The sequence below is a fragment of the Pezoporus flaviventris genome, unplaced genomic scaffold (genome assembly GCF_033815535.1).
Source record: "Pezoporus flaviventris isolate CSIRO_AGI_PZ_B2104156 unplaced genomic scaffold, CSIRO_AGI_Pfla_v1 ptg000083l, whole genome shotgun sequence".
Lineage (NCBI taxonomy): Eukaryota > Metazoa > Chordata > Aves > Psittaciformes > Psittacidae > Pezoporus > Pezoporus flaviventris.
The window spans coordinates 5108348-5136298 of NW_026892631.1; the positions used below are offsets into that span (position 1 = coordinate 5108348).

At 43.5% G+C, this 27951-nt stretch overlaps 1 protein-coding gene across 1 annotated transcript; it reads left to right on the forward strand.

The window, feature by feature from the left end:
* The first annotated feature begins 129 nt into the window (after positions 1-129).
* Positions 130-27929, forward strand: CAPN14 (calpain 14). The gene is given in 21 exon segments (XM_061475594.1): positions 130-205; positions 3970-4327; positions 6675-6744; positions 7713-7831; positions 8440-8576; positions 9671-9845; positions 10730-10795; positions 11409-11494; positions 12737-12811; positions 13442-13605; positions 14273-14448; positions 17136-17341; positions 17895-17931; positions 18525-18587; positions 20200-20257; positions 22002-22066; positions 22764-22832; positions 22945-23023; positions 24242-24358; positions 25036-25091; positions 25371-27929. Coding segments are annotated over 20 exon segments (2076 nt in total). The 5' UTR covers positions 130-205; positions 3970-4096; the 3' UTR covers positions 25398-27929.
* Positions 27930-27951: the final 22 nt, after the last annotated feature.

Genomic DNA, 27951 nt, shown 5'->3' on the forward strand with positions numbered 1-27951 from the left:
ACCCACCTCCTGCTTCTACCCCAGTGCTTGATAGGTTAGCATTAGCTCTCGGGATTACGTAGGCAAGACATATATATATATATATGTGCATGTACATGTGCACATAAATTCACACATAGGTAGAGATAACATACACCATCTAAAAGCAGCAGGCATCACTGCCAGTGGGACAATTATCCTTCACTTGAAGACACACCTGGAAAAGGTAGGACCTCAAATGCCAAGTGCTACGAGGAGGGATTTGGTGCTGGCATTCAGCAGTTGCCTGTGGCTAGTACAGACTTAGGATTTTGCGGGGGGTTGAAAGGAGTATAACTCTTGTCGTCCCAGCAGGATGCTGAGTTGAAGTTGTCCTCTAGGATCAGATGGGTGTATTAGTTACACAATGCTGCTGGCAGTGCTTAGTGTACAGCTGCTGCTGTTCTTTTCTCTGGAAGTTGTAGAGAACGGCAAAAAGTTCCTATTAGCAAACGTGAGAAGAATGGGTGGGATGTAAAGCAACTAGACGAGCTGCACCAGCTGCTCACGTCACAGCTCCAGAGTCAAGCCACATTTTGTGCACCTTTTTTCCCTCAGTTCTGCTGTTCAGGGGTGGCTTAGCTGATACATGATCAGAAAATATTCTGCAGAGATCAAAAGCTTCACCTGAATTAAATGGGAGTTGTGGGCAGTCAGAATCTCTAATGATGATGATTATGAATAGGATGTGTAACCTTAAGTGTTGAAGGATAGATCTTGATGGGATTCTCGTATTTCCACTGATTTCAATGTGGCTTGGGTAATTTACGCAGCAAAGAATATATATTTTAAATTCTCAATCAGAGTCTTTAAAAGTGAATGTCAGGGAGACATTGTTTGAAGTTCTGAAAGCCATCCAGGCATTTTTGCTACAGGCTTTTTGTTAATATCATTGGGAGGCTCTGGGGCAGATTCACTGCTCAGCCTTGAAAATCTCAGCACCAGAAGGTGTTTATCAACATTTGGGACAATAATCTAAGCACTGGGAAATCAGAGCAAGGTCCTCCACTTGATGGTATGTTCATTCATTTTGTGAGAAAACACAGTTCAGTGCTTCTTTTCAGGATATTTTTATTTGCTAAAAAGCCCATAGGAAGAATGGGAGTCAGCTTTGAGTTTTTATTTCTGAAATACACCACTCCATTTAATCAAAGACTTCACGTTGTACCTGCAAGTGCTCTTTTTATACTGTGTTTAGAGACTAATAAAGATTAACAAAGCCTAATTCAGTTATGTTTCCATTTTGACTAATGACTACTAATTTATGTAGCTAATGTTCTGCTGTATTACGAGAACAGTTGTAAAAGATGGCCCTGCATTGTTTGCTCTGCTCACCCGAAAATTTATTTTGCATGCAGACATTTGTTCTGTTCCACACAATCAGGAGCAGCTCCTCAGCGCAGATAGATTGTATTCATTAAATCAGAGGAGATGAGAGTAAGGGGCTCTCATAGAATTCTTTCATGGTCCAATTGCTTTTACTAAAAGTGAAGGATTTTCTGTGAATTCTTCAGATACTCATTTTAAGATTTAGGGACAGGTCTTTAAGATGTGAGAAAGATATAGAAGAAATCGTAGGATGCTAATGTAGTGGAAGGACTTAGGCTGCAAACATACTAACAAGGGGAATGTGCGGTGAGTAGAGAATCAAATCCATCCAACCTACTGGTTCACAGCTTCTATCTAAAGCTTTTAACCTCTGTCTGCTACACTTGACTGCTTTCCCTTAGAAATTTTAATTGCAGGAAGAGACCTGCAATTACTGTGCTCCACCTGTGCTGGAGGACACAGTGGGACATCCCCATTCAGTCTGGTTTGGTGACAGGGCTGGGTGGAGTACAAGTGATTTCCAGGTATACCTTGGCTAGCTGTATGCAACTGTGTCTGGCACCTGCTCATACACATGACTGCAGCCAGACAGCAGGCAGAAGAAGGTGGAAACATGAGGTGGAACACATTGTAGTCTGTCTAATGAGTGACTGTTCATGGCACATAAAATGCTTCACTGCATCTTTTGTTTGGAGATTTCCAGGTAGTTTGGAAAAGTGTTTAAAACAATACACATACAGGTAGGTTCAGCTGGGAGGTTTTCAAATCATGTAAAGTAGCTGCATTATTGACTCAACACAGACTGATACAGTTGAGTCTGGTGGCTTAGTTTCTTGAAAAAAAGGCTCCATATTCAAATGATTTAAATCTCCATTTTTGAAAGCATCGTTTGGGGTTGGTTTTTTTTTTCAGACTATCTCTGGGTTTCAAGGCCTGTCTATAAAGTTTAGTCCTTTTTAAATAAATGCCAGAATGAGGTGAGAACTGGTGAAGGGTTACAATAATTTTGTCAGGCATAAATACTCTGCACACCCTAAAAGCAAGTCTCAAGTATTTCCTCTTCAGTGTAGCTCAAAGTATATCAGTTGCTCATCAGTGTTTTTCCTGGGGAGCAGCAAAATGAGAAATTCTTCTTCATACGTATTTTGTCTGTCTATATAAAGTGCAGCCAGTCACCAGGCTGTTTCCTTCCTCTTGTTTTTCTCTTAAATCTATCTCTCTGTCTGTTGCTCCTGTTGTTGTAGCCGTGAAAGTCAATGGCTATGAAAGGCAAAGTTTGGAGGGACAGTATTTTTCATCTGCAAAAAAAACAAGCAGGCAAGTTGTTAGGCACTTAAATCCTTTTTCAAGTCTGGAATGTTTACTGTACAATAGAAAATGGAATTTTTGTTGCCAGGGTTATATTTTGAAGATTTTTCCTTGATTGCCCTTGAGGATCATGCCTTGTAGATAAGTTGTAGAGCGATTTTATAACAAATGAAGGCTCTGTGCGGGAAGGATGTCACAATCTGTGGTTGTTTGGTTTTTCACAGGGAACACCAGTGACCTTCGACTTTGATGGGATGGGAGTAGCAATCAACTGATTCCTAATTGAGACTAGTTTCCTAGGGTGCCTGGGGCAGTGATTCCTCTGCAGGAAAGCTTTCCAAATGCTGTATCATTATGGCATGTGAACTGTTTATTGAACTTTTCAGTTTTCAATCCACACTGTAATGAGAAGGCTGTGATTATGATCACCTTCTTGCCACTGAGGGGTGTGATTTGTCTGCTGAGAGTTTAATCATCATTTCTCTCAGGAGCCCACCACTTGTAGCAGAAGGTGATCACAGGATCACTGAATAGTTTGGATTGGAAGGGACCTTAAAGACCATCTAATTCCAACCCCCTGCCATGTGCAGGGACACCTTTTCCCTTACACCAGGTTGCTCAAAGGCCTTGAAAATCATAGAATGGTTCGGGTTGAAAAGTTCCTTAAATGTTTAGCATAGCTGCTAATATTAAAAAAGGGCAATGAAATCACTCTGCTGTTTTCAGTGGGGGGATGAGAAACAGCGATCTCAAATGTTACAAGAAAAAAATTACCTCAGCATGTGAATCTGTGGTAATCAGCAAGATGGAATGCGATCTCTTGGGAGAGATTGTATCATTCTCCAAAATGAGGCAAAAAGGGCAAAATAACCTTTGGAGGGGTGTGAGTAATGGCTTTATAACACCTAATATATTCCATTTTTCTGTTAGCCTTTGGTATATGTGTTATTTTTCTTCCTTTTTGGGAAGGGGAAATAACCACATGCCAGAATGTGATTGAATAAAAACTGTCATTCATGTTGCAATGCGTTATGAAAATATCCTGGAAAGCCTAAAATAGCCCAGGGAGACTCAGAATAACTATGTGTATGGCTTCAAAGCCTCATTAAAAGTCAATGGGGTCACTCATTTTGATTTCACTCAGATCTACAGTGAATGTAAATCCCTGAAAATGGAGTAATAGGTGCTAGATTAGGATCAGATGAGTCCCCACTCCTCCAGGGAGGGCCACCCCCCTGCCTCTCCCTGCTGGCTAAAGAGAAAACTATAAAAGCCATGTTTAAATTGACTCTTTACCCTTATTTTAATTATCAGGAATTCTCTGGGAGAAGTCACACCTCATCCCAAGAAAACAGGAGCTTCCAGCAGGACTGTGCAGGGTGAGATCCCTGCAGAATCCTCAGTGTAAAAGAATTATCGAGGCGTTACTGTGGATATCATCATGCCTTTTCTCCTGTGCTTGAAAAGAAAGAAGTCACCTGTGCCTTTAGGCAGGAGTATCTTTCAGAAACACCCCCCTCTCACCCAGCAGAACTATCAAGCCTTGCTGGAAACTTGCTTGAAGAACAATCAGCTGTTCACAGATGACAGCTTCCCTGCTCACATCAGCTCTATTGGAACTGGAGCACTGCTGAAGAAACTGCCTCAAAATTTACAGTGGAAGAGGCCACATGTAAGTGAGTTTCAGTGAATACTGTAGTGTAAGAGGATGATCACAGCTGATAGCCAGGAAATAGTTTTAACATTGATTGGACTATTCTTAGACTTTAATTTAGGTGTGCTTTAATGCTTCTAGAGATTACATATGTTGTATCAGCTGTCATTTTGGAAGCTGGGCTATGCAGAGTTTCGTAATTGCCTTTGAAGCATTTATTGCCCAAAATCATAACCAGGTGCACTGAGTTTATACCCAGTAATGCTCAGAGCAGGCAGGGAGAACAGGCAAAGGGAGCAGGGGGAGCTGGTGTCCATACAGCTCATAGCTCTGATGATCCCACCATGGTTGCATGATGGCAGTTCTTATGGTGATGATCCCTCTCCACAAAATCCAGGATCTTGACCTTTCAGAAAATTTCTGAGTTTTGAGACAGTTCTTAGCCTTTGAACCCTCTCCCACGGACCACATACCCTTGTGATGCTGTAGTCTGCTTTTTTTCACATGCAGCAGCAGGTGCCTTATCTTGCTGGGCTGTTTTTTCAGTGCTTAACTGTTTAGTGTATTCTACTTAGAACAGTCTTTTCCCAGCTTTCAAGGTTTGGCTTGTACTGATACCAGTAACTGACCATTAGTCAGTAAGTTGTTTTTAGTTCTGGGACCTGTTTTCTACTGTGCACGTATTTCCAAGGCCTTTGCTGATATCCTATGCTTAAACTGTACCTCAGAATAAGAGACACCTTGTTGTATGGGCTGGTAACAGAGCACATTCTCATAACAGACGGATAGATGCCAAGAGCAGGAGGCCATGGCAGGGGCCTGGCACAGTTAGATAAGGCCTGTTACTAGCAATGGTAGTTCTGTTCTTACTGAGCCACTGAGCAACATACTGACAATCAGAACATCCTGAAAGCAACATATAGATTTATCTGAGAGTTTCAATTCTCATGTTACCATGTCTGTAACAGAATTCAGCCAGGTAATAGCAGATAGCATCTCCTAGCTAAGATATTTTCTAGCTGTGATATTTTATCAGATTTAATCAATTTCTTAGAAGGGCTGAGCTTCTGCAAAAGTCATGAAAATCACCAGGAAAGTAGAGGCACCTTTGCTAAGTGAGCAGGAGAGTTTGGAAATAGCAGCCCTGGTTCTCAGAGTTTTGTATGTTATTCATCTCACAGATGGTTTGTGTTAAGTCAGAATCTGCATGCAGAGGAAGAGTGCAGTCCTCAGGGGCCTGAGCTGGATTGTGCTGCCCTGTGGCTGAGACAGCTAAATCAGCATAGAGGTATTTGGGTAGGAGAGGTCAACATGAATCCTGGCCTCTACAAAGCCCTTGAGGTGTAGATACTACCCCAGAGATAACGGAATGGACTTGAAAGCTCCCTTGTCTCTCAGTCCACCATTCTGCTGCTCTAAACTGCCTTGTGAGGAAGGCTGCCATTTTCTCTAAATGCCAAACATAGCCCAGCAAAGGCTTTTTGAGGATGAATGCTGTGCATCCTTCAGTCCCTGTGCTGCAGAGGAAAATACTGAGATTCTGCCATTCAGCCTGCAGGCTTGTAGCTTGCTGCCTCTATGACTGATGACCTGCAAATTGAACACCCAAATTCACCAAGGATGGGGGTTGGTGTCTAATTACTGTAACTGCCTTCTGAGGGTTTTCTGTTTCTCTGCTACTGCCTGAAGGGGAAGCCAACAGTGTGAAAATTAGATTGAGCAATTTGTGGGTCATTCAAGTGAAACATAAGTTTGACACTTGGGTTATTATTTAACCCCAGAGGCACTTGTGAGAGGGGAAAAAAATAACAACATAATTTCTCTCTGAACAATTATTCATGGACCTACTCTTGTCACAGCAACAGGAACTTCTGTAATAGCCATCAGTTAGTCTGTAGCTCAATTGCCAGTTGCGGAGACATGAGCCAGGCTACCTGAAAGTTTGAACAGTTATGCTCTGCCATACTTGTCAGCAATTAGGGAGGAGCAGGGCTGGCAGATCTGCAGGGTTCTCTTCTCAATGCATCTGCACATCAGTGACTTACATTGAGACCAAATTCAATGCAGACCAAGCACAAATGTATGCCCAGGCTTGGGTCAGGTTAGCCAGAGCACTTGATAACACTGGAGTTATACCTGAACCAGAAGAATGTCTGCTGGGACAAAGGGACCACAAGCATTTCGAAAGCTTTGAATAGGCAGAGGGAATGTTTTGTGTCACATATCCATGAGGTTTTTACATCCTAGACTAGGAACTCATTGGATTTCTCATTTTAGGAGACTACAGAAAGTCCTTTACTTTAGGCTAACCCAGCTTATGTTACTGACTTGACTCTCTCATTTTTTTTGGTTATGTGCTTTCCAGGCTTTGCATAGAAGTCCAGTATTTTATGCTGCAAACAGAAAGCAACTTGATCTCTGCCAAGGACTGGTGGGTAAGGAAGCTCTTTTGTATAAATATCTAAGAATTTTTATACAAGATAACATTTTCCCTGGAAATTTGACTGTATAAAACTTGGCGTAGAAATAGAAGGTGTACATATCCTTCTATCTTCACTTGGCATGATGTGGATGAAACAATCATTAAGCTGGGATAGACTCAGTAAAAAACCTGTCAAATTTTAAGGTAGGATTTGAGGCATGAAAGGTGTCTCCACCAGCTGGAATCACCACTCTTTGTGCATATTAATACTGCAATAGGAGGTGATCCTGTGCTCTTACTGATCTGGAATGTTGTTACTTGACCTGCACAGAGACCACAGAAGCAGGCAAATCTGAAACTTTCACTATCTTTGTACTGAAGGGTCAGTATGATTGTGTTCTCTTCCCAGTTTTGCAGTTAGGAAAGTAAATGCTATGCTCGTGTTACCTGAAATGAAAGGGTATATTGTCATCTGCAAAACAGGTAGGGCAGGACTAAATTCATGTTGAAGTGCTTAAGCCTTTAAGCACGAAGTCTGATAAATATAGTCTTGTGTGTGAGATCCATTGGAAATTATTTTTCACTTCTGAAAAGTTAATGTTTTCTAAGAAAAATGGATTTTTTTTTTAAATAGTGTGCCTTTATAAAGAACAGAGAAACAGCCCCTAATGCACAATGTTCATAAAACCCCATAATATTTCCACTGACAGCTATTTCTTGTTAGATTTCTTATTTAACCAAAGAGTATCCAAATAAAAAGATCATGGGGGAACAATTACAAACCATAGTTTGGTTAAGTAAAGCACACATCTGGATCATCTCATTTTCTGGGTACGATGTGTTATGATTGTATGGACAGTTGTTATAACTGTAAAGACATCAGCACGACAGTTCTTCGGCAGGATCTTGGTGGTGTTCCTGAACTTGGCTGACAACACTCACTTTTCAGCCAACTGCATGTGTCCGTTTGTCTTGGCGCAGAGAACTGCTGGTTCCTGGCAGCCCTGCAAGCCCTGACGTTCCACCAGGACATCTTTGCTGCAGTCGTGCCACAAAACCAGAGCTTTGAGAGGAAATATGCTGGTATTTTCCACTTCCAGGTACGTCTGCTCCCCCAGAGCACAGGAGGTCTTTACAAATCCTCTGTCGTGTTTTATGTCACACTCTGAGATAATTTGTATGCTGTTTCCCTTGCCCAGGGGGGCAAGTGGCCAGAGGCTATCCCAGCCTGGAGAGTAGCCCATCACCCCTCCCACAGAGCAGTGCAGTGGATCAACTACAAGCTGCTCTGAGGATATAACCCTGCTTGGCCTTTCTCTCCAGCTGTGCCCTACCCATATTTTAATCCAGATAAAAGTCTTTTTACATAGTAGCAACAAGTGGCAGGACTTGAGCACATCTCTTCCACCCTTCTACCGCTTTACCCAGCTTTTGATACCACTTTGCTACCCTGCAGTTAGGAATTTCTTCCCCAGAAACCCAACTGTGCCTCATTTCCCCGCTTAATCCTTTTGCACCTGATGTTTTCTCCTCTGGCAGGGTGGGGCTGAAGAGCTGGTTCTTTGGGTGAGTCAGTATGTCTCGCTGACCCAAAGCAGCTTGTCCTGTGCCCATAGCTAAGCTGTTTTGCCTTTCCTGTTGTTTCAAGGGGAGGTCCCTTCCAAGGGAAACATCAGCTCATTCTTTTCCCATTCCTTTCTCCTGACAGTTCTGGCATTTTGGTGAATGGGTTGATGTGGTGGTTGATGATCGCCTGCCTGTGAATGAGGCAGGGGAGCTGATCTTTGTTTCCTCAGTCTATAAGAACGTGTTCTGGGGAGCCCTTCTGGAGAAGGCATATGCTAAGTAAGTGACTCATTCCAATTTATGCAAATAGTGTCTCTAAAATATGTTGGTTGGTGCCTACACAGTTTGTTCTTGTTTATAACTGCATCTCCTAAGCCTTGCCGTGTTTGGAGTATAGTAAGTGGTTCTTATCTTTTTGTTGTTATGCAGTAAAAGCTACCGCTGTAGTAGCTATTATCAATCCAGGCCCTTGAATTAAAATCCAAAGGTTTAGGAATAGGTGTGAAACAGACCTATTGTGCGGGGATTGTCCTGTGCGTGCTATCACTGTTTGGAGTGTACTGGCTAGGCTCAAGCTTTCCTTGTAATACTGCAGAGGAGCGAAGGCCAGAAGTTTTTTAAAGAACCAGGATTTTGAAAGGTGAATGATTTCTGATGCCTCCTTTGATGTATTATGAGTTCGAGAAACCTCCAAGGAGTTTCACTTTGGGTGTCTGCTGGAAAGTTGTATTTTGGTTTTGGTAAAAATGCCCCAAAACTGAGGCATCTAACAAGTTGCATGGCACAGTGAGAATACTGGCTTCTCTCCAGGGTGTTTTGTCTAGAGTGGTTTATTGGGACTAAGAAGGCAGAACTGATGGCATTTGTTAATATTGGGCTGAAATAATTTCTTCAGAGCAGGGAAATCTCCTAGTTAATATTGAGAGAAAGATCCCGGCAAAGGTGAGAAAGCTGAGATATTTTCATTTGGTGTTAGAGCAAAATGACCAGAGAAAGTTGCACTGCGGTGGTAAAGAAACTTAAATGGAGACAGTATGCCTCTCAAGGCACTGTACCTTAGATATAGATATATGGTGATAAATTTAGGAAACATTTGCTAAGGCAGAATTATCAAAGAAGTAGTGAGGTACATGTTCTCATTATTGTGCAGTGAGGAGTGTCAGTGAGAGATTTTTTAGGCTATGGCTGATCTTGAGGACCATTTGCTAGATCCCCCTCTTTCTAAATTCCAAAGATTCTCCTTGAATTAACCATGACTTACAACCTTCCTTTTGTTTTTGCAAACCTTTATTGTATGTTTTCATTGGTACACTGTTCTCTTCTTACCATGTGGGACTATAATCCCAAGAATATATTGATGTCTTTTTTCCTAGACTCTATGGCTCCTATGAAGATCTGCAATTTGGGCAAGTTTCAGAAGCCTTGGTGGATTTTACAGGTGGTGTTAATGTAAGGATCAAGCTTGCAGCAGCTCCTCCTGATTTGTGGGATATCCTGACCAGAGCCACCTACAGCAGATCTCTTATGGGCTGTCAGACACATTTAGGGGTGAGACTTGGAGTGACATCAAAAGGCTTCACAGCTGAAAGCCTTTCCAGACCTGTTTTGCTCTGCTCAGCTAGTCACTGTGACTCAAAAAGTATCAAAGCTGCTGCACATGACTTTCTATAGAAGCCACATTCTTAGAGTTAAACTTTGCACATGGATTGATTTTCTGCTGCTCTCAGCTCCCTGTTGTTATGCTTAGGGACTGGTTTATCTATCAAAGAACCTCTATTACATATTGTTCTTCTTCCCATTTTTGTTAAATAAATTTTCCATTTTTACAGGTGGTGCAGTGAGGCAGAGAGACTCATGGAATATCTTGTATCTAAGATAGAGAGGTGTGTAGTTCAGAACATGAATTCAGATCTTGGCTTCCAAGATTTAGACTGGATATTAGGGAAAAAAAATTCACTATGAGGGTGGTGAGGCCCTGGCACAGGTTGCTCAGAGGAGTTGTGGCTGCCCCATCCCTGGCAGTGTTTAAGGCCAGGTTGGGCAGGGTTTGGTCTAGTGGAAGGTGTCCCTGCCCATAGCAGAGGGTTGGAACTGGATGATCTTTATGGTCCCTTCTAACCCCAGTTAGAACTAACAGTTCTATGATTCTGCTGTTCCTGGACTTTTAAAAAGTGAGGTCTCTAGCCAAAGATCCATAATTTAGGAAGAGATCTTCCTATCAACTTTCCAAATCCAAACATACTGCAAAATATGGCTGTTAGGAGCTTAGACTTAATCTTTTTTTTTTTTTTTCCAGTTCAAACCAATCTTTGTTTGCTTTGAGAGTCATTGCTTGCACTGATACAGGTCTCTGGTATTAGTATGAGTCTGCTGTGTAAGCAGGGATAAAATAAAAGGTTTATTTTCCTTCTGTTTCTCTTCCTTGTATACAGGCAACAAAGGTCCTGAAGAATGGGCTTGTTGCTGGCCATGCATACACAGTAACTGGTATTAGAAAGGTAAGACTATCCCTAATGTCCTGGGTCCAGGTTTGTTTGGATGTCAGCAATTTTTATTGCGTAGGTTCAAGCTTTAGGTTGCCATAGGAAATCTATAGTATTTCTTCCCCCAGTGCTCTTGTCTTACTCTAAGGCTGAAAGAGACTGTGTGTAAGAGTTCACTTCCAAGTGTGTCCATTTTAGTATCGTGACCTTAATGTAAAGGACAGTGGTTATAGATCAGCATATCTAAAAATGTGGGAATGATTCCTAGAGCTCTGCTGAAAGCATCACCTACAAATGCATCTTGGATGTTGAGAATGAACTGGCCTTTGGGGATGCTGGGAGGATGTGCTGAAAGCTACTTGCGATTAAAAAGTCTTCCTCTGAAATCAGAAGAGGGGCCACAGAGAAGTAGAGATAATGGAATACAAGGGCCAAAACCATGAAAAACTGCAGATGGAAACGTGAGTCAAGGCTAAAATAAGGGAACTGAGCCAGGCTTCTGAGCAGAGAGTGCAGGTGGATCCCACTGATCTGCAGAAGTGTCATTGGAAGTCCCCTAAAGGTATCTGTCTAGCAGTAAGTGGCAGTAAAATAATAAGTGCCAATGCAGTGTTACTGTTTTCTGCAGGTGACCTGTCAATATGGACCGGAAAACCTAGTGAGACTGAGAAATCCATGGGGAAAAATTGAATGGAAAGGAGACTGGAGTGACAGGTGAGTTTAAAAAAGGGAGGGTCTGATGCCCAGTGGGAGGAAAAGTTTCTTGGAGGAAAGATGCTGCCATCTTCAGGCGTGAATTAGTGCTGAGAGCAGCCTTAAGATAAGTAACAGTTGCTTGCACAGACCCTCTGGTGTCAAAGCAATGACTTGATAGATTTGTATTTCGTCCAGCACATAGTGCTCACATAGTTGGGCTCATTTCACACATGCAGCTTCAACAAGCTCAGTTCTTTTCCATTCACTGAATACCAGAGGAAACATAATGTGAACATCAGACACGGACCACATTGCTGTGACCTGGCTGGCATACAGTGACAGCTATGCAGGAAGCTTTAAACAAACAGCATGTTTCAGGGCATGGGAGGGACCATGCAAAGTTCTCCATGGGCTGCAAAGTGTTGGAATTGAGTGGCTGTGAAGGAGTCCTCCATCCTGGCTGGGGGATGGGGAAACACAAGTATGAGATCAAAGGAAGCAACTAGTGGGGCAAATGGGCCCTTATATTTGCATCTGCCTGAAGTTTTTGATTCAGAGCCATGCAAGATAATGGTTTGTATTCTAGACCACTGGCAACTGTAGACTTGTGTCCTATTCCTCTTTGAAGGGGAGCACATTCCTTTCTTCCAAGCTTCACTTCATCCCCTGTTTGCTGAGGCTTGGAGGTAGGGAGGAGGGAAGAGCACAGGGAGGTGTTGGGAACTGTGAGTGACTTTCACCTTGTCTGCAGAGCAGTGACTTCTCTGATGCGTGTCTGTCACATAATGACAACATACCAGCTGTTCCTGTTAAAGAGCATAATGAGCAACATACTGTAGGCCTGCCTTTTAAATGACTCCCAGCTGCCTCTTGTGCTGTCCTAGTCATTCATTCATTATGCCAAACACTCTTCCTATTATGTCTCCTTTGACAGAAAATTAACCAACAAAACAGGTCTAGATTTTTATGGTTTAAGTACTTGGAAGCTGTGTGTGTGCAAGTGAATGGACTGGCTTATGGAAATGGAGTATTTCTGGCTACTGCTGGAGAAAACTGGAGTCATTTAGCTACATCTCATGGGACCCAGAGTGCTTGTGGAGCATCTCCTGTGGCTGAAGGCATAGGGGACCTGTGTTTAGTGGGGAATAAATGTGGAGATATGTGGGGAGAGGAATTTGCCTTCTTTTTTTAGAGAAAAGCTCTGTACTCTGCCTTGAATTTGAGGCAATGTTTGAACAGTCACCTTGTTTTTGCCCTCAGCTCTTACAAATGGGAGCTGCTGAGCCCGAAGGAGAAGATTTTGCTGAGGAAAAAGAAGGATGACGGAGAATTCTGGTAATGGCACAGGCTTGCTTTTCTCTTCTCTGCCAGTAGCTCTGGGGCTGCATCTGGAGATGAAGCAGCCCATTTAGGTCAAGGTATATGGGATCTCCTTTATGACAGCCCATGCTTGCTTTTTGTTCTGTCCTCTGCAACATGACAACGTGAGAAGCAGTAGCTGTGCTGACACCGAAGACATTCAGTGTGCTTCAGTGGCAGGAGGGAGGGAGAAGCAGGACACTGTTGTTGGAGCTTTCAGGAGTTTTTGTCCTGCGTTTTTTTGACGATAGCTTTGGGAAGCTCTTGCGTGCCTTGTTTGTTCGTGGTTTCTCCATGGCTTCTGCCACGAGGTGGCAATATTGTCACCCGTGTCGTTTCACTGCTCTCCCTTCGGCGGCAGTATTATTTTAATCTCTGTGCTGCTATCCTTTACTGAATTTTCAGTCGTGCATTTGCTACTCATAGCTGCTGCTGCTGGAGCAGACGCTCTTTTCTTTACTGCCTAATAAAATATGAGCATTACCATATGTAACACAAAATGGTGCAGCTTAGAAGTTCCCTGCTCCTTTTTCTTTTTCTTTTTTTATAAGCCATATGGACTAAACTAAACTGCTGACAAAATGTTTCTTGGCACTCTTTTCCCAGGATGTCTCTGCGAGATTTTAAGATTCATTTTGTAGATCTGATGATCTGTAAGTTAACTCCAGACCTGATGAGCCAGGAATATGGGAAGAAGTGGATGTACTCCCTGAAGAGAGGGAGATGGGTTAAAGGAAGTACAGCAGGAGGAAGTCTGGGATTCCGTAATGGTGAGGGTTGCGCTTTTGGATGACTTTGCGGTAATGTTGCTTTCTTAACACAATTACCAACACTTTACACCTGTTAACACAAAACTGACAACAGAAACATGGTCTTCCTGCCTCTCCCTCCACACAAACATCAGAAATAAGCAGCTGAAGGACTTTGCAGCTTCTGTGATAGCAGAGGCTAGTCATTACTTGCTAGCATAGGGTAGTGGGCTTGTTATGGCATGAAATTGTTATGGCCAGCACTGAACTTCTTTGTGGCATTAAACTTGTTTGTTAAAATTTGCATCCTTGGCACCTACAGAGAATGGTGTTTGAAGTAAAGTGGATGGGAAATGCAGAGGCTCAGCCCTCCTGGAGGCGGAGCAGATGGGATCTGAAGTCAGCTAGCCCATACACTGGAGGTGATAGAGGAATAGTGATACATTTATAAACAAATTGAACTCTCAGTTGCATGTGAGCAGAGATGGAGTTCCCTGTCCTTCCTTCTGTCCTGCATAGTGATTGCACTGCTGGATGTGCAAACTGCACCTGAAGATCAAGTCCTTGTGAGTTCTGGAGTCCGGACAACCTGTGATCTATTCAGTCTGATGCCAGGCATCAAATGGGAAGCTGGCAATCAATTTTGTGATGGAAAATGACATAAAAATGTTTTTCCCATTTTGTTTAGGCACCTTTTGGATGAACCCTCAGTATTGGCTGAATGTTTTACCAGTTGAAGACAGTAAGAAAAGCCTGGGTTCCTGCAGTGTGGTTATATCCCTGATGCAGAAACACAGCAGCAAACATAGGAACCGAGCGCCCCACCTCTTCATTGGGTTTTCACTCTACAAGGTGTGAAGAATTGCTTTGCCTTTCTTGCTTTCACCACATAGGAAAAATTCCAGTCCCTGTAAATTGTACAGCTTTGCAAACCAGGAGTTCTGTTGTGTGCAGGGTGGTCTCTGTTCTTCTTGCCTGTACCCAGTCTTCTCACACAGCAGGGCTAGGCTCCTGCAGGCTCTGTGCCTTACTTGCTGCCTCTCTGGCATGCTGTGTGTCAGCCTGCAGAGCAGAGAGAAGTGCTTGTTGCTTCAGAGCACACTGGGCTTTATTTTGCCCTCTCTGAGAGCATGTGTAAACCCTAGAAGAGGGTGCCAGAAGTCCCCTTACTTTGGGGCAGGGAGAGTGCTGCTCTCTGGTTATATCCAGCCTTGTGTTTGGGAAGTATTCCTAGCGTGGGGTGGCAGCTGCCCATGTGTGAATGCTGCTAGTAAGGGTAAGTGGGTATCACTAGAAGGAGTGAGAGTTTTCCCCCTCCCTCAGCTCTCTGCTTATCTGAGTGCCTTGCAGAGCCACTCTTCTTCTTTGGACAGAGCCACAGCTCTTGTTGCTGCAGTGAGTTTGCACAGTTACAGAGAGATGGCTGTGGGGAAGGTTTTTCAGGTTGAGGGGCTGATGTTTCTGAAGGCAAAGACCCCAGCTGGACATACATAACTGCTTCCCAGCAATGACATGGCTATCTTGTGTGAGACCCAGAGATTCCTGACAGATGCTATTTCTTTTCTTCCTGCAGGTGGGCCTACAGGTGAGTCCCTTGTCACCACTGCTGGCTGTTTGCAGGGGGACCTGGGCTGGTACAGCTGTTATGACAACACTGAAGGTGGTGTGTTTGCCTTTGTTCCTTGGCTGACAGCTAGTAACAGTGTATTTGAATTCAGTAAGGCACCACGGTAAGTCACTATTAATGCAGAGCTATCCACTGACTCTTCTGAAAAGCAGCTGTATCGGCAGGGCTCAGTGGCCTTAAAAGCGGGCATTAATAGTTCAGCTTCTGCACTAGGCCTTCAAAGGTATTACAAGCAGCATCAGTGTTTACCTGATCAGCACTTTGTCCATGCTGCACTTGTGGGATGGTCTCTTGACCATTTCTTGACTATGTCTAAACTGGACTCACTGCAGCTCTCAGGGGAGCCAGAGTTACTTTTTTGCTGCCTCTCAGTCTTGGGATGAAGTGTGAACAGAACCTGTGTCCCATGCAAGTCAGGGATCTCTTGGGGAGCCCAAGTTCATTCCTGGTTGGGGATGCTCTGGAGCTGATGCTGCCAGTGTTTTCAGCTTCCTTTGGCCAGATGTATTTCTAGAATTTTCTTTAGCCAGAAGCCTTTGGGACCTGAAGAAGGGCTCTGGAACTTAAACCCTGATGTAAGTCCCAATTTTGGCCTTGACTTCAGAGGGCTATTAAAAACAAGGAAAGGTTTAGCTCTTGTTATCTGGAAAGGGCATACCTTCCACTCTGTTACCACTCAGAGCACTGTTTACATGAGAGTCCCTTTGAATTCAAGGTGGCAAAGAACTACTTTGGGTGTATGGTCAGGGCAGCACAATTGTGTTCCCACTTACTGTATTTGCAGCATGGTAACCATGAGGTAAGATGCCACTCCTTCCTGACTTAAATATTTTGGGCACTATCGGGGTTACAAATGAGTTAAACTTCCTGGCAGAGGGGTTCTGAGTGTAGCCCTAGCACACTGCTGTGCCACACCTTGGTGTCAGCCAAGACTTCAGTTTCACGTTTGTAGCAGTTGCCAAGATCAATATAGAGAGATGACAAGCTGAGAGTATATAAGATATTGGAACTACAGTCAACAAAGCATTGACTGGAATATAACAACTTTGAATTTAACATAAGGGGCATGAGGAGGAGTAACCCTGAACCCTTCAGAAGAAAGATTGTTCTATTAGCAAGAAAAATACTGGCAAAAGAAAGGGGAACAGCATCTCCACTATGAGGCTGTGGAGTAAAATGGCTAAATGTTCTGAGGAGCAGCCAAGATCAGAAGGGGACAGTGGTTTTAGGTAGCAGGATTAATTATATGGCTTGTGTACTGGGCACTCCATAGCATTAAAAATGAGTTCAGAGTTGTCTAGATTAACATTTTATCCATCCTCCTACTGTAGCAAAGTGCCTGCAGAGCAAAACATCTGTAAATGCTAAGAGTGCCAGGCAGATCAAGAACACGTGCATGGAGTCAGAGGTAGGAATTAGGATGGCCCTGCATTACGTTCAGATCACAGGTGCTCTGAAAAATCCTCTACTACCACATCCCTAGTATAAAGGGCAAGCTGGGGAAAAAGTGCATGGTACCTATTGGGTAGGAGAGATGTCCTGGTTAGTGAAGAGCAATCTCTAGAGCAGCTCCTGCCTGCAGTCATTTCTGCAAGTATGGAAATTACTTTTGCAGTAGCCACTTTGACAGGAGCCACTTCTCCTCCCCAGTCCTTGCTGCTGTTCCTTTCAAGTACTACTAAGTTGATAAGGTTGCAGGAAGCCCATTCTTTGTCATATTAGCATTGGGCAGGGGTGGTGTATAGTGAGAATCACCATGTCCTGGCAGGAGACTAAGTCCTTTGGGCCCTGTTACCTGCTTGTGCTGTAAAAATATCCAAGGTGTGAAGGCAGGCTGTCTATGCCATGCCTGTGAGCTCCCCACCTGCGTTTTGTCCATTTGTTTGGCTGGGGTAGAACACATTTCTGTATCTTCCCTTAACAGTACCAAGAAAGCAACAGAAAGCTGCCCCCAGCATTCTTCACCCAACATCAGCCTGTGAACAAGCACCAGGTCTTCCTTGATGAGCGAGAGGTGACTCATGACTTCCACCTGGAGCCTTGTGTCTATGTGATTGTCCCATCCACCCTGGAGCCTCAGCAGGAGGCTGAATTCATCCTGCGGGTCTTCTCCAGGAAGCACATTCTTCGGTGAGATGCTGCTGCTCCTCCGCTAGTACCTGTTTCTCTGGGATGGTGGGATGGTCTGGTCTTTCTAGTCTCATGGATGCAACATAAAGATTTTACTCTGCAAAAAAGCAGCACAATCTCTTTTGGAGAGAATGGTTGTGGGTTTCCTCTACTTTAGGATTCTCAATGGCTGAAGCACTGCTTTTGGCTTCATCCTTTCAAGTAGTATTGGGCTAGACCCACAGAAAGGATTCTTGCAGCATGCTTATGTTTGAGAATGTGTAGAAGGACAAGAGGCTTTTAATGCACCATCAATTTACCAGGAGACCCTGCTGGCAATGCTATGATGGTTGCTTTTGCAGAAATGGTGCTTTGGAGACTTCAAATGCCATCAGGCCTTTGAGAGCCATATGGACATGTGGGCTTCCCTTGCTGCAGCTGTAACACTAAGAAAAAATACATGCTGCAGCAGGAGGTTGTGGTCTCATCTGGGAATGGGGGATGCCACCTGCGATGAGACAAACACACAGCTCTGGGATGTCTCCTTAATGTGTCTGCTTTTTTGCATCTCCAGGGAAATGGGTGGCAACAGCAGTTTCACCCTATCTAAGGTGAGTATGAGAGGTGTGGGAGGTCTGTGCTTTGGTCTTCAGTTCCGAATGTTGGGTTTTTCGTGTTGCTTTGCCCTATGGAGACGCTGAGTGAGAATGGGTGTTCTTGTGTTGTAGCACTTCTTCTAGCACAGCTTGGGTTTACAGGCAGAGTCCCCTGGACCCTGTGCACAGATGCAGTCAAATGGGATGGGCAAATTTTTCAACACCTTAGTTGTCTTTTTGCAAACTTCTTTTTGTGACACCATTATTCTTCTTATTTGCTCCTCTATCTTCCTGTATAAAGGACAGAGACCATTCCCTTTCTTGGCATGGAATGAGCCCCATCCTTTGTTGTTGAACAGCTTGGGGGGAAGGAAATATTTTTCCTCACCCTAGTGTTACCTGAGTGTTTCTTTCCAAAAATAACATTTCTAGGGGGTGGGAGCTATCTTAGCAGTGATGTAGCATTGCTTGCAGTAGTGGGGAGAAGTTGGAAAGGTAGAGGACAAGAGTGCAGTTCTGGGAAAGCATCTTTAGCAATGGTCTTTGGCAATGTTCTTCTTCCTTGACTTAATGATATTTTTAATTTATTTTTTTTAAATATCTTAAAGGAAATTGTAGATAGGTATGAGGGCAAGATCTGGGAGGATTTCTTCACAAAATATTTTGAACAGGTAAGTGTGTGCTTGAGCTCCCAGAGTAAACTCCTCCAGAGCTATTATATAGCTCTGTGAAAGTAAAAGGACATGGATGTTCACAGGAGGTCTGGATGTGGAAGTGTGTAAAGCAGAGGGGCCACATGAGGTTGGGCTGTGTGTCCAGTGACTGTGAAGCTTAGCAGTGTTAGCATTGAAACAGGTATCCTTCTCTCCACAACTGAGTGCAAATGCTTGGAACTTAACACCACAGGACATTGTGGATGCAATGACAGTATCAACAGGCTGAAAAGGTATTAGCAAAATGATGGGCATCGGTTGCATAAACAGATACTAAAGGACTAGGCAGGGATGTACCCTCTAAGATCCCTTTTCCAACAGGTGTGGGTGCCTGGGAAACAGGAGAATGAACTGCAGAAGCTGGCCAGGCTCACGTGCTCTTCCTCAACATTAATCCCTATTGCCTGTACTGGGGATAATAAAATGGTGGGATGCAGGGTTCCATCCTATCCTTTAGGGTATTCTTAGACTCACTGGGGAAAGTATCCTGTTAGAGAAATATTGGCACTCGTCTCACACATGCTTCAACACAGTTTGATGGTAGCTAACTTGCTTGGAGAGGTGAAGTAGGTATCCCATCCCCTCCCTTTTTCACTAACTTTCCTAGTGAATATGATTCTTATTGTGAAAGATTCTTTTGAATGATCTCTCTGTCCTGATTTGGGATGGAGTTGATCTTCAGGAATCTCACTAGCTGACAAAGGATGCAAGGGTTTCACCTTTCGAAAGGGGTTTATTTAGCAACGTACCCTGTATTTGGCAAACACAATTTCATAAAAACACATTGGCTCTTTGGATAGCAATATTTTGACTATGTAAATGTTGAGCAATATTTAGCTGTTACTAAAAACAAGCAATGCTTTTACTTTTGGCCACTTGTGTAAGATTTTGATTTTGATAACAGCATGGCTTCCAGACATGCTAGAAATTGCCATGTATTGTGAAGTGCTGGTCCTTTGCTTCAGGAGGTCCAAGTACACACAGAGGCAAGTTCTGCCATTTCTTAATGCATTACCTTGGCATGGCTCCGTGATCTGAAAATGGGCTTTTATTTGGAAGAGTGACATTTAAAAAAGCATCCTCCAAAGAAACAAATGTCACAGCTCCTAAAAAAACTGTAAACTTTAGTATAACAAGGAGGAGAGGAAGTTTCTGCTTTGAAAAAGTTTGGGAAGAAAGTATTCCAAACTTTCCATCTTTTTTTTTTGTTTGTTTGTAAATGATAAAAGGGAAATACTTGACGCAGGTCTCTTGACAGTGTGCTTGATGGGACAGATGGCACCAGGGCTGAAAGGTTAACAGCCTGAATCCTCACTCAGCATAAATCTACACTACTGTATTGATCTGTGCAGAGCCCTGAGAACTTAGCCCAGAGCAGACTGCAGCCCTTGCAGGCTGAGAATCTTGTCATATTCAAAGGGAGTCTTTTCTATTGATTTTCACAGTGGCTGGAGTGGGGCCAAAAAAGCAGAGAATGAAGATGGGACATGCTGGGAAAACAGAAGAGGGAGAAAGGTGATTTAATACTTTATAAAAAAAAAAAAAATTAAAATTATTTTCTGTATCACAGAATCCTGAAATAAATGCTGTTCAGCTCCAGAGGATCCTGAATAATATATCTTGGAGAAGTAAGTACTGAAAAAGAATGTTTCTGTGAAATAAACCCTCTTAGAGAAAAGCCTCAGCTTCTGTATCTGTTTCTTGAATTCTGGGAAGAGAAATTGGCTTCAGTCTGACTGAACTGACTCTTCTGACACCATGTTTGATTTCCAGAAAGGATTTGCTGGGGTATGAATTGATGTGGTAGAAGTTTTCTAGGTGAAGCTAATCTGGTTTGAATTTCAACAACTGAAAGAATGAGGGGGAAGAGCAAGCGTAGATATTGTGTGTGAATTTCAAGTCTGAATTGGACCTCCAAGCCCAGCTTAATCTCGGCCTTGATTCTGAACTACCATATTTCACCCCATGCCACTTGCCAGTCTTGGCAGCACCACTGCTACAGGGTGTAGAAAGTCAGCCTGCTCTGTAGGCAGTTATGCAGTGGAAGGGGGACTTGCCTGTACCTTGATGTGCCTGGCTCATGCCTGCTATTCTTACTTACTCTTCCCTACTGTGCATGCATAGGGCTGTTTTCTTGCTCTGTTTGTATTTGGGAAACAGGATGGAGGTACAGGTAGCCTGTGTAACTTGCACTTTCGAGAACCAGGTGAGCCCTGAGGTTGTCTCTCTTGCAAGGCCTCCAACATCCAGTATGCCAGTGGCAGCCTAGAGTATTCCATAAACTCATAATTTGGTCCCTGGTTATAAATAAAGCTACCTGGCAGCAGCAAGGTATTGCAGGGGCTGTTTTCTCTGAAAAGTGATAACAAAGCTACAGATATAATGATGAATCCAATTTTCCTTCCCAGTTTCTTCACTGATAACAACCAATGTGCATCAGAAAATACACCATCCAGCCGTTATAGGCAACAAAAAAGAAAAACAAAAGACTTATGTGATGCCTTTTCCACTTAAGCTGAATTTGACACTGCTCCCTTTTCCAAGAAGGTGGACAAAGATAGCTCTTCTGTCTTTGCAAAGTGACCCGCCAGGCACTGTCTTATCTGTGAGAAGACTATGTTAAACTGTCTTCATTTTTCATAAGTGATCAATATGAAGACATTAATTTAAAAACCTTACAGTACTTGATTCATACTTACTAAACAGGGCGATTACAAGATTAAAACATCTTCACTTTCTGCAGCGAAGGGGTTGGTGAGTTATGGTTCTGTCCCTTGCTCAGTGGAAGTCCACAGACAATCTATAATCATGATTTGCAGTGGGATTAAAGTCTATTTCTGTTACTCTTTGTGTAACTTATGTATGAACTGGGAATGCTAAGCTTTGGTGCAGCATCATGTTTTCAGTGATGCCTGTACTTTTAATTATATTAATAAAGCTGGCAGTGTGTCTGTGAAAGAGAGAGATGGAGGTGATTAGCACAAGGGTTTCAATCTGCAGTGCTGCTCCCCACCGCTCTTCAGGTCAAGCGACTTTGCTCAAGGTCATGCAGTAAATTCTGTTTGGGATTACAGCTTCGGATGTCCCTTTCCTTCCATTTTCTCTAATAGCTGGAGATAGTGGACCATATTTCATTCTGTATTACATGCCTGCAGGGAGCTCATATTGGATTTTCTGCGACTAGTAGAATCCATCCTGTAGCCTCATATTTTTATCATCATAAATGATACATCTTCTCAAGTGGGTGTAAAGTTTCACAAAGGCTTTGGGGCCTGAGCCCTCTCAAGTGAGGGTGGATTTTGTCAGAGTCCATTTTTCTGAGAGATGTTCAATGACTCTTCAAAACAATTTTTCTTTCTTCTTTCTCTCCAGATTTCCAGGGTTTTCACCTGAGTTTCAGTCTGGATGCCTGCCAGGGTATCTTGGCGCTCCTGGATGTATCCTTCGTATGAGTGATGTTTTTCTGGAGCATTATTTATTAGGGCAGACTGGGTGTTACTGTAATTTCTTTACCACCAGGACACAGCCCTATGCACTTCTCACCCTCCATATTAACAGTTCAGCTGTAACAGAATGGAATTGGTTTGGGAAATGGTTGATTCCTGCTGCCTCTGAAATTAGCAGCCAGTATCTGAAGGGGGCCTACAAAGGGTGCTGGAAAGGGACTGTTCATCAGGGACTGTAGTGATAGGACAAGGGATAATGGTTCAAAATTAAACAGGGGAAGTTTAGGTTAAATGTAAGGAGGCAGCTCTTTACTGTGAGGATGGTGAGGCCCTGGAACAGATTGCCCAAGAGTTGTGAATGCTCCATCCCTGGCAGTGTTCAAGGCCAGGCTGGATGTAGTCTTGGATGACATGGTTTGGTGTGTGGTGTCACTGCCCATGGCAGGGGGGTTGGAACTTGATGATCTAAAGGTCCTTTCCAACCCAAACCTTTCTATGATTCTATGAATTTAGTGGGGGGAGGATCAAGCCTATAGATAGGCCTTATGGGTTAAGAAATCATTATCCTCATAGTATAATTGTGTGACTGTTAGAGTGTCCATGAGGGTTTGGTTTGTTTGGGGTTTTTATGTAATGGATGTTCTCTGATATTTAGTTGGGATGTTCTGACCTTAATTCTCCCCCAAAGCTGAACACCTCTGGCACGCTGAGTATCCAGGAATTCAGAGTCCTGTGGAAAAGGCTGCTTTTCTATTTGGTATAACAATAATTTCTGTGGCCCCTTTCTGTATCTCCTTGCTCACAGTCCCTTTGGTGTCATTTGTCATTTTGGGGGAGTTTGTTTTGTTTAAAAATACTCCTCTCACCAGGAAGTGTTCCAGAAAAGAGATACTAGCAGATCAGGAAAGCTTGACCTTGCGGAACTGCATGCAGCTGTACAGGAGACAGGTGAGCCCACAGCACACCTTGGCAAGTCCTCTTCCTCAGGAAGGCTAGAAAAAGCCTAGGGCTAGGAAACATCTTGAGAATTGTAGGTAGAGCTCGGGAGGAGGGGAAAACACCATAGGCTGCATGGTTTTAGCCATCTCTGCTTCCCTCTTTAGCTGTGTAAACTCATCTGAAACTTACTTTGCTGTGGGATGGGTGACTTAATTTTTGCCCCAGTGTGGTCTCATATAGATAGTTCTCTGAAACAGAAGTGTCTATTTTAGACCCAGTTTTTAAATCCCTTCCTGTTCATTGCTAATTTAATTGTAAAGGACTGTGTGGGGTTGTGTGGATACAGGAGGCCAGATCTAGCTCATATTAAATTGCTACCTCTGCTGAAGCTGACAGCTCAGGGATTGAACCTGTAAGTGTGGGACTTGCACAGAGGCAATACTGGTGCCTGACTTCACTAATATAATGTCTGAAGCTTAATCTAGAAATGGAGTACAGTACATATGGATCCAAATACTGGACTAAGCTCTGTTGCTCTCACTGGGCTTTGAGTGGGGGCTGATGCTCAGTCTTGTAGCTTCATTGAATGTGTACAGCTTAAATATCACTGTTCTTTTTGGTGAGTGGTTCACCCAGTACTTCTGAGTCAGTGCAAACACAGTGAGAAACCCAGGGAGACCTCTGGTAAAGCAAACTAAAATCCCAGGCCATGAATAGAAAATACTTCTATTCCTTGCAAATGCTGCTTGACATTGGGACTGATACTTTCTTATGAGCTTCCTCTGTATTTTATTTTTCAGCTTCTTTCTTATCCTTTTGTGGAGTATTGCTCTTAAACACAGCTGCTGTTACTCCCTCATACCTCTTGAGCAAAGGGTGCCCATGTGTATTTTATTTCAACTCTGGCCAACTTCCTCTGTGAGAGCATCAAATCTGAACCCTTTCAGATTTGAAGGAGATGTAATCTCTGCGTAATGGCCCGTTTGGGCTGTTGATATTTGACTATCGTAGGGGAGGTCTGCAAAAACAAACTGTTGGAGAAGGGCTGAAGACCTCTCAGTTGTGCACCCTCACAGCTCTGTGCATACCCATAGCTGTGCACATTTGTAGAATCATAGGTTGCTTTGGGCTGGAATGATCGTCATTCAGCTGTGTACAGCTGAGACTTGCTATCTCATTCTGTTCTCACCCCCAACTCCCCCTTTTTTTTTTCTCCCTTTTATGAAGGTATTTCTCTCAGCAATGAAGTCTGTAATTTGATGGCAATCAGATATGGTGACCCTGACTTAAAGATCCGCTTTGAGAGTTTTGTGTGCTTCATGCTTCGAGTGGAGATCGTGGGAGGTGAGGTTGGAGCTATGTGGTTGGCCAGCCAAGCCAGGCTGCCCAGCTAAGCCCTGGCTGTTCTGGCACTGCTCCATCTGGCAGTGGCAAGTTCAAAATAAGGACTGGGTTTCTGAATAGACCAAGAGCAAGCAATTAAAAGCAAGGGACAGATACAGAGAAAATCAAGCACTCTTTTTTATCTTTCCACCAGTCACTTTCTACAGACAGTCAGGCTGTACATATCAAAGTGGTATAGTTCCCTGCAGGTTTGCACCAGCCTTTTGTAGGAGGAGGTAGGTGAATTACAGATGGAGACTCCTCATTCTCCAGGAAGAACAGAACCTTAGAATATACCTGTGGTAGGACTGCAGTTATGATGAGACAGCTGTTATTCAGTCTGTGAGCTCATGTTGTAGACACTTTGTACATGTCTCAGTGCTGTAGAGGATGAGGTTTGGGCCACATGCTTTTCAAGATCTAACAGTTGAATGGACAGACAGTAACATGGCTGACTTTGTCCAGCTGCTCTCTGTGTCCCAGCCTTCAGGGTTGTTCAAGTGACAGACCAGAGAAGCTCACATACACTCCCAAATAGCTTCTGAACTATGCCTTTGAGGCTTTTCCTGAGACAGAGTCTTGGCTGGTGTTGATCTCTTGGATATCAAGTTAATGCTCCTCATTTATTTCTTTTGCAGAAGCCTTTCGTAACTTAACACAAGATGGCAAAGGGATTTATCTCCAGGAATCCGAGGTAAAGCCTGTTCCCAGACTGTCAAATGCAGACTTCTTCATGGCAAGTGGTGCAGTGCATGTTTTATGTTGTAGCATTAACAAAAGGTATCTTAACCTTCTCTGTAAGAGATTAGGTAACAAAGAAGGAGGTTCAGGCTTCCAACTCTTCTGCCTTATTCTGGCTTCTGCTCCTTCTGGAGACAGTTCTCTAATGCCCCATAGTCCAGTTCACTTGTGAATATTGCAGAGCTCTCATAGAGATCAATGAGTTCAACCCACTTTTCCCATTATTTTACAGTGGATGATGATGACACTGTATTCTTGAAGCAATGCTGTAGATGAGGGGACGACTAAGCCTGTACCAGGATGAGGAAAGCTGCTTTGTATCAACTTCCTGTACACTCTGGCTCAGCCCTGCAATTTACCATTTATGAAGAGTCTTCCCCTCAAGCAGACTTGGCTCAATAACCACGGACTTGGTGAACTGGAGTTTTGCTAGTTAATGTATTTATTTTGAGTCCTATTTCACTTCAGACAACCCATCTGGGAACAGGCTGCTGGATGCCAACCACTGTGAGTGCACAGTGTGACAATATGGAGTATAGTGGCTGAGTTGCTGTGCTTGGTGCTGGGGTTCTTGTACCTGGGAGAGAAACAGCTCCTGCCACGAGTGGCTTGTCGCCTAACAGAGGAAATCCCAGTTCTGCAGCTGCTAAATCCATGGCGGAGGGCAGGAGTCTGTGTGCTTGTGAGGAAGAAGGGGTGGGAACTCTTTGAATGAATGCTCTTCCCTAACCATGACTTGGAAAAGGGGTTTGCAAGCATTCAAACCGTCTCTTTTGCCTTTAGAAGTCAACATAGTTCTATTAAAGTGAAACTAAGTTGATTTGACCAAGCGATGAGCCAGGCCTCCAGCTCTTTGTTGTAGATGGAGGCTGTGATGTTTGTATATTTATCTCAGAAAGGCAGTGGGTTCTCTGTGCAGATTGAAAAGTACAGGATCGTGAGAAGTCAACTGATCCCATATTGTCTTTAAGTCACCAGGGATTGGCAGGGAGTAGATGTTCTCTGTAGCATGATGCAGGAGCAGTCTGGTAAAACATTTGGATATTTGTCAGTTACTTCTTATAAAGCAGAATGAGAGAGATAGTGTGTGTGCGCGCGTGCATGTATGTGTACTTTTAAGTGATGCAGCCACATGTAGGTTATAGCTAATTAAATAGTGGAAACCGGCTGTGTAGCTGTGAACAGCGTTAGAGAACATGTAAGTAGGACTATTCACATCAAACTCCATGCTGGAGTCGCCTGATGCATCTGTCTGGGGGATCCTTTTTCACTTTCTTACCATTTATTTATCTTTGCTGGAAATTTCCACACTGAGTGCCTATTACAGGCTTTTTTTCCCTTTGTTCCTGCAGACAGCACTATTGTGGCTCTTTTCCAGAGCACAGCTTAGTCTGGGCGCTGAATGAAACAGAGCTCCACTGGAAATGAGCATATAATGAAAGACCATACTCTAATGCCTTTGTAGGAAGGAGTTACATTAAGCTTGCATAGGCAGCTTTCCCTCTGGCCTTTTGTGACTTTTAAGGTGCTTAATCTCATAAATGTCCTTTGAGAGTGTATATGAGATTCAGGAGTGAGGTGGACTGTGGATAAGAATGTAAACACAAGCAAAAGGCTGAACTCGGCTGTGTGCTTACTGCTGCACTGAAGCCTGTGCAACAGCATAAGCATATTTAGACAGGAACCCCATTGCGTGTAAGTGTTCCTAGTCAGGATGCATTAAACAGTAAAAACAACAGTGTGCACTTTATTCCCCAGAGCAGTCTGTTTCTAAACAGTATCATTCTCATTCTGTTTTTATGAGAAAACTGTTAGAACCAGATAAATAGATAGCTGTGTTTGGACTTTTTTATTACAGATGATATATCTATCATCTATTGTGCTTGGCCTGCTGTGGTGTCACTGGAGCCAAAGGGTTCAGATCTGGGAAACAGAGCAGGTTGGAGGGAGCAGGGACACCCAGAGCCCTTGAGCAGCGGTGTCGTGGTGCTGCTGTCCTGCTGGGCTGCCGAAGAGGCTCAGTTAGCAGCTCCCGTCACAAAGCACATGCCTTCTCCCAACTGTCATGCCTCTGTTTCCTTTTGTGGCTTGCAGCTGAACACGGTGGTGCAAGCTATATTAGCCTGATTTAATTTGCACTCAGCTCAGTGGGGTATGTTATAAACACTGATTTACTGTGTGCAGGAGCAGCACTGGAGGAACCCGAAAAGTTGATTGAGGGAGCGTAGGCCTTGCGCTTCAGCACACTCCAAAAAAGATGGTCCCTGGCACCCACGGGGATGGCCAGGGGGTTTTGTGTGAGTGTAGAGTGTTCACAGCAGGACTCTGTTGGATGTGAAGGGATGGAAACCTATCAGTCCCAACTGGGTTTGTTGCACAATGTGTGTAATCAGCTGAGCAAGAGTCATGTAAGGCTGGGAGTAGCTCTGCCACAGGCTGTGAGCAAAACTGTGGTGCAGGACACCCAGTTTCAAATTGCAGTTCATTAATAATGTTGTACATATTTTTTTTTCAAATCAGATTTTGTAGTTATTTACTTCACACCTCTTTAATGCAGAGCAATGTAATTGCAGGCAGATTATTTTGCTATTGATTACTTGATCCAGGAAAGAAACAGAATTCATCCATGCCATGAATCACTAAGCATTTGCAGCAATAAACTTTATTGAGCCATGTGACTTGCTGTTACAGAATTGTAAAGAATGCTTTACTGGAATGATCAGACCAAACTGTGTACAATTCAAACTGAATTATTTGGCTCACAATAAAATGTTTTTGGCAAGGGCACCTACTCGGACACTGTGAGACTTTTA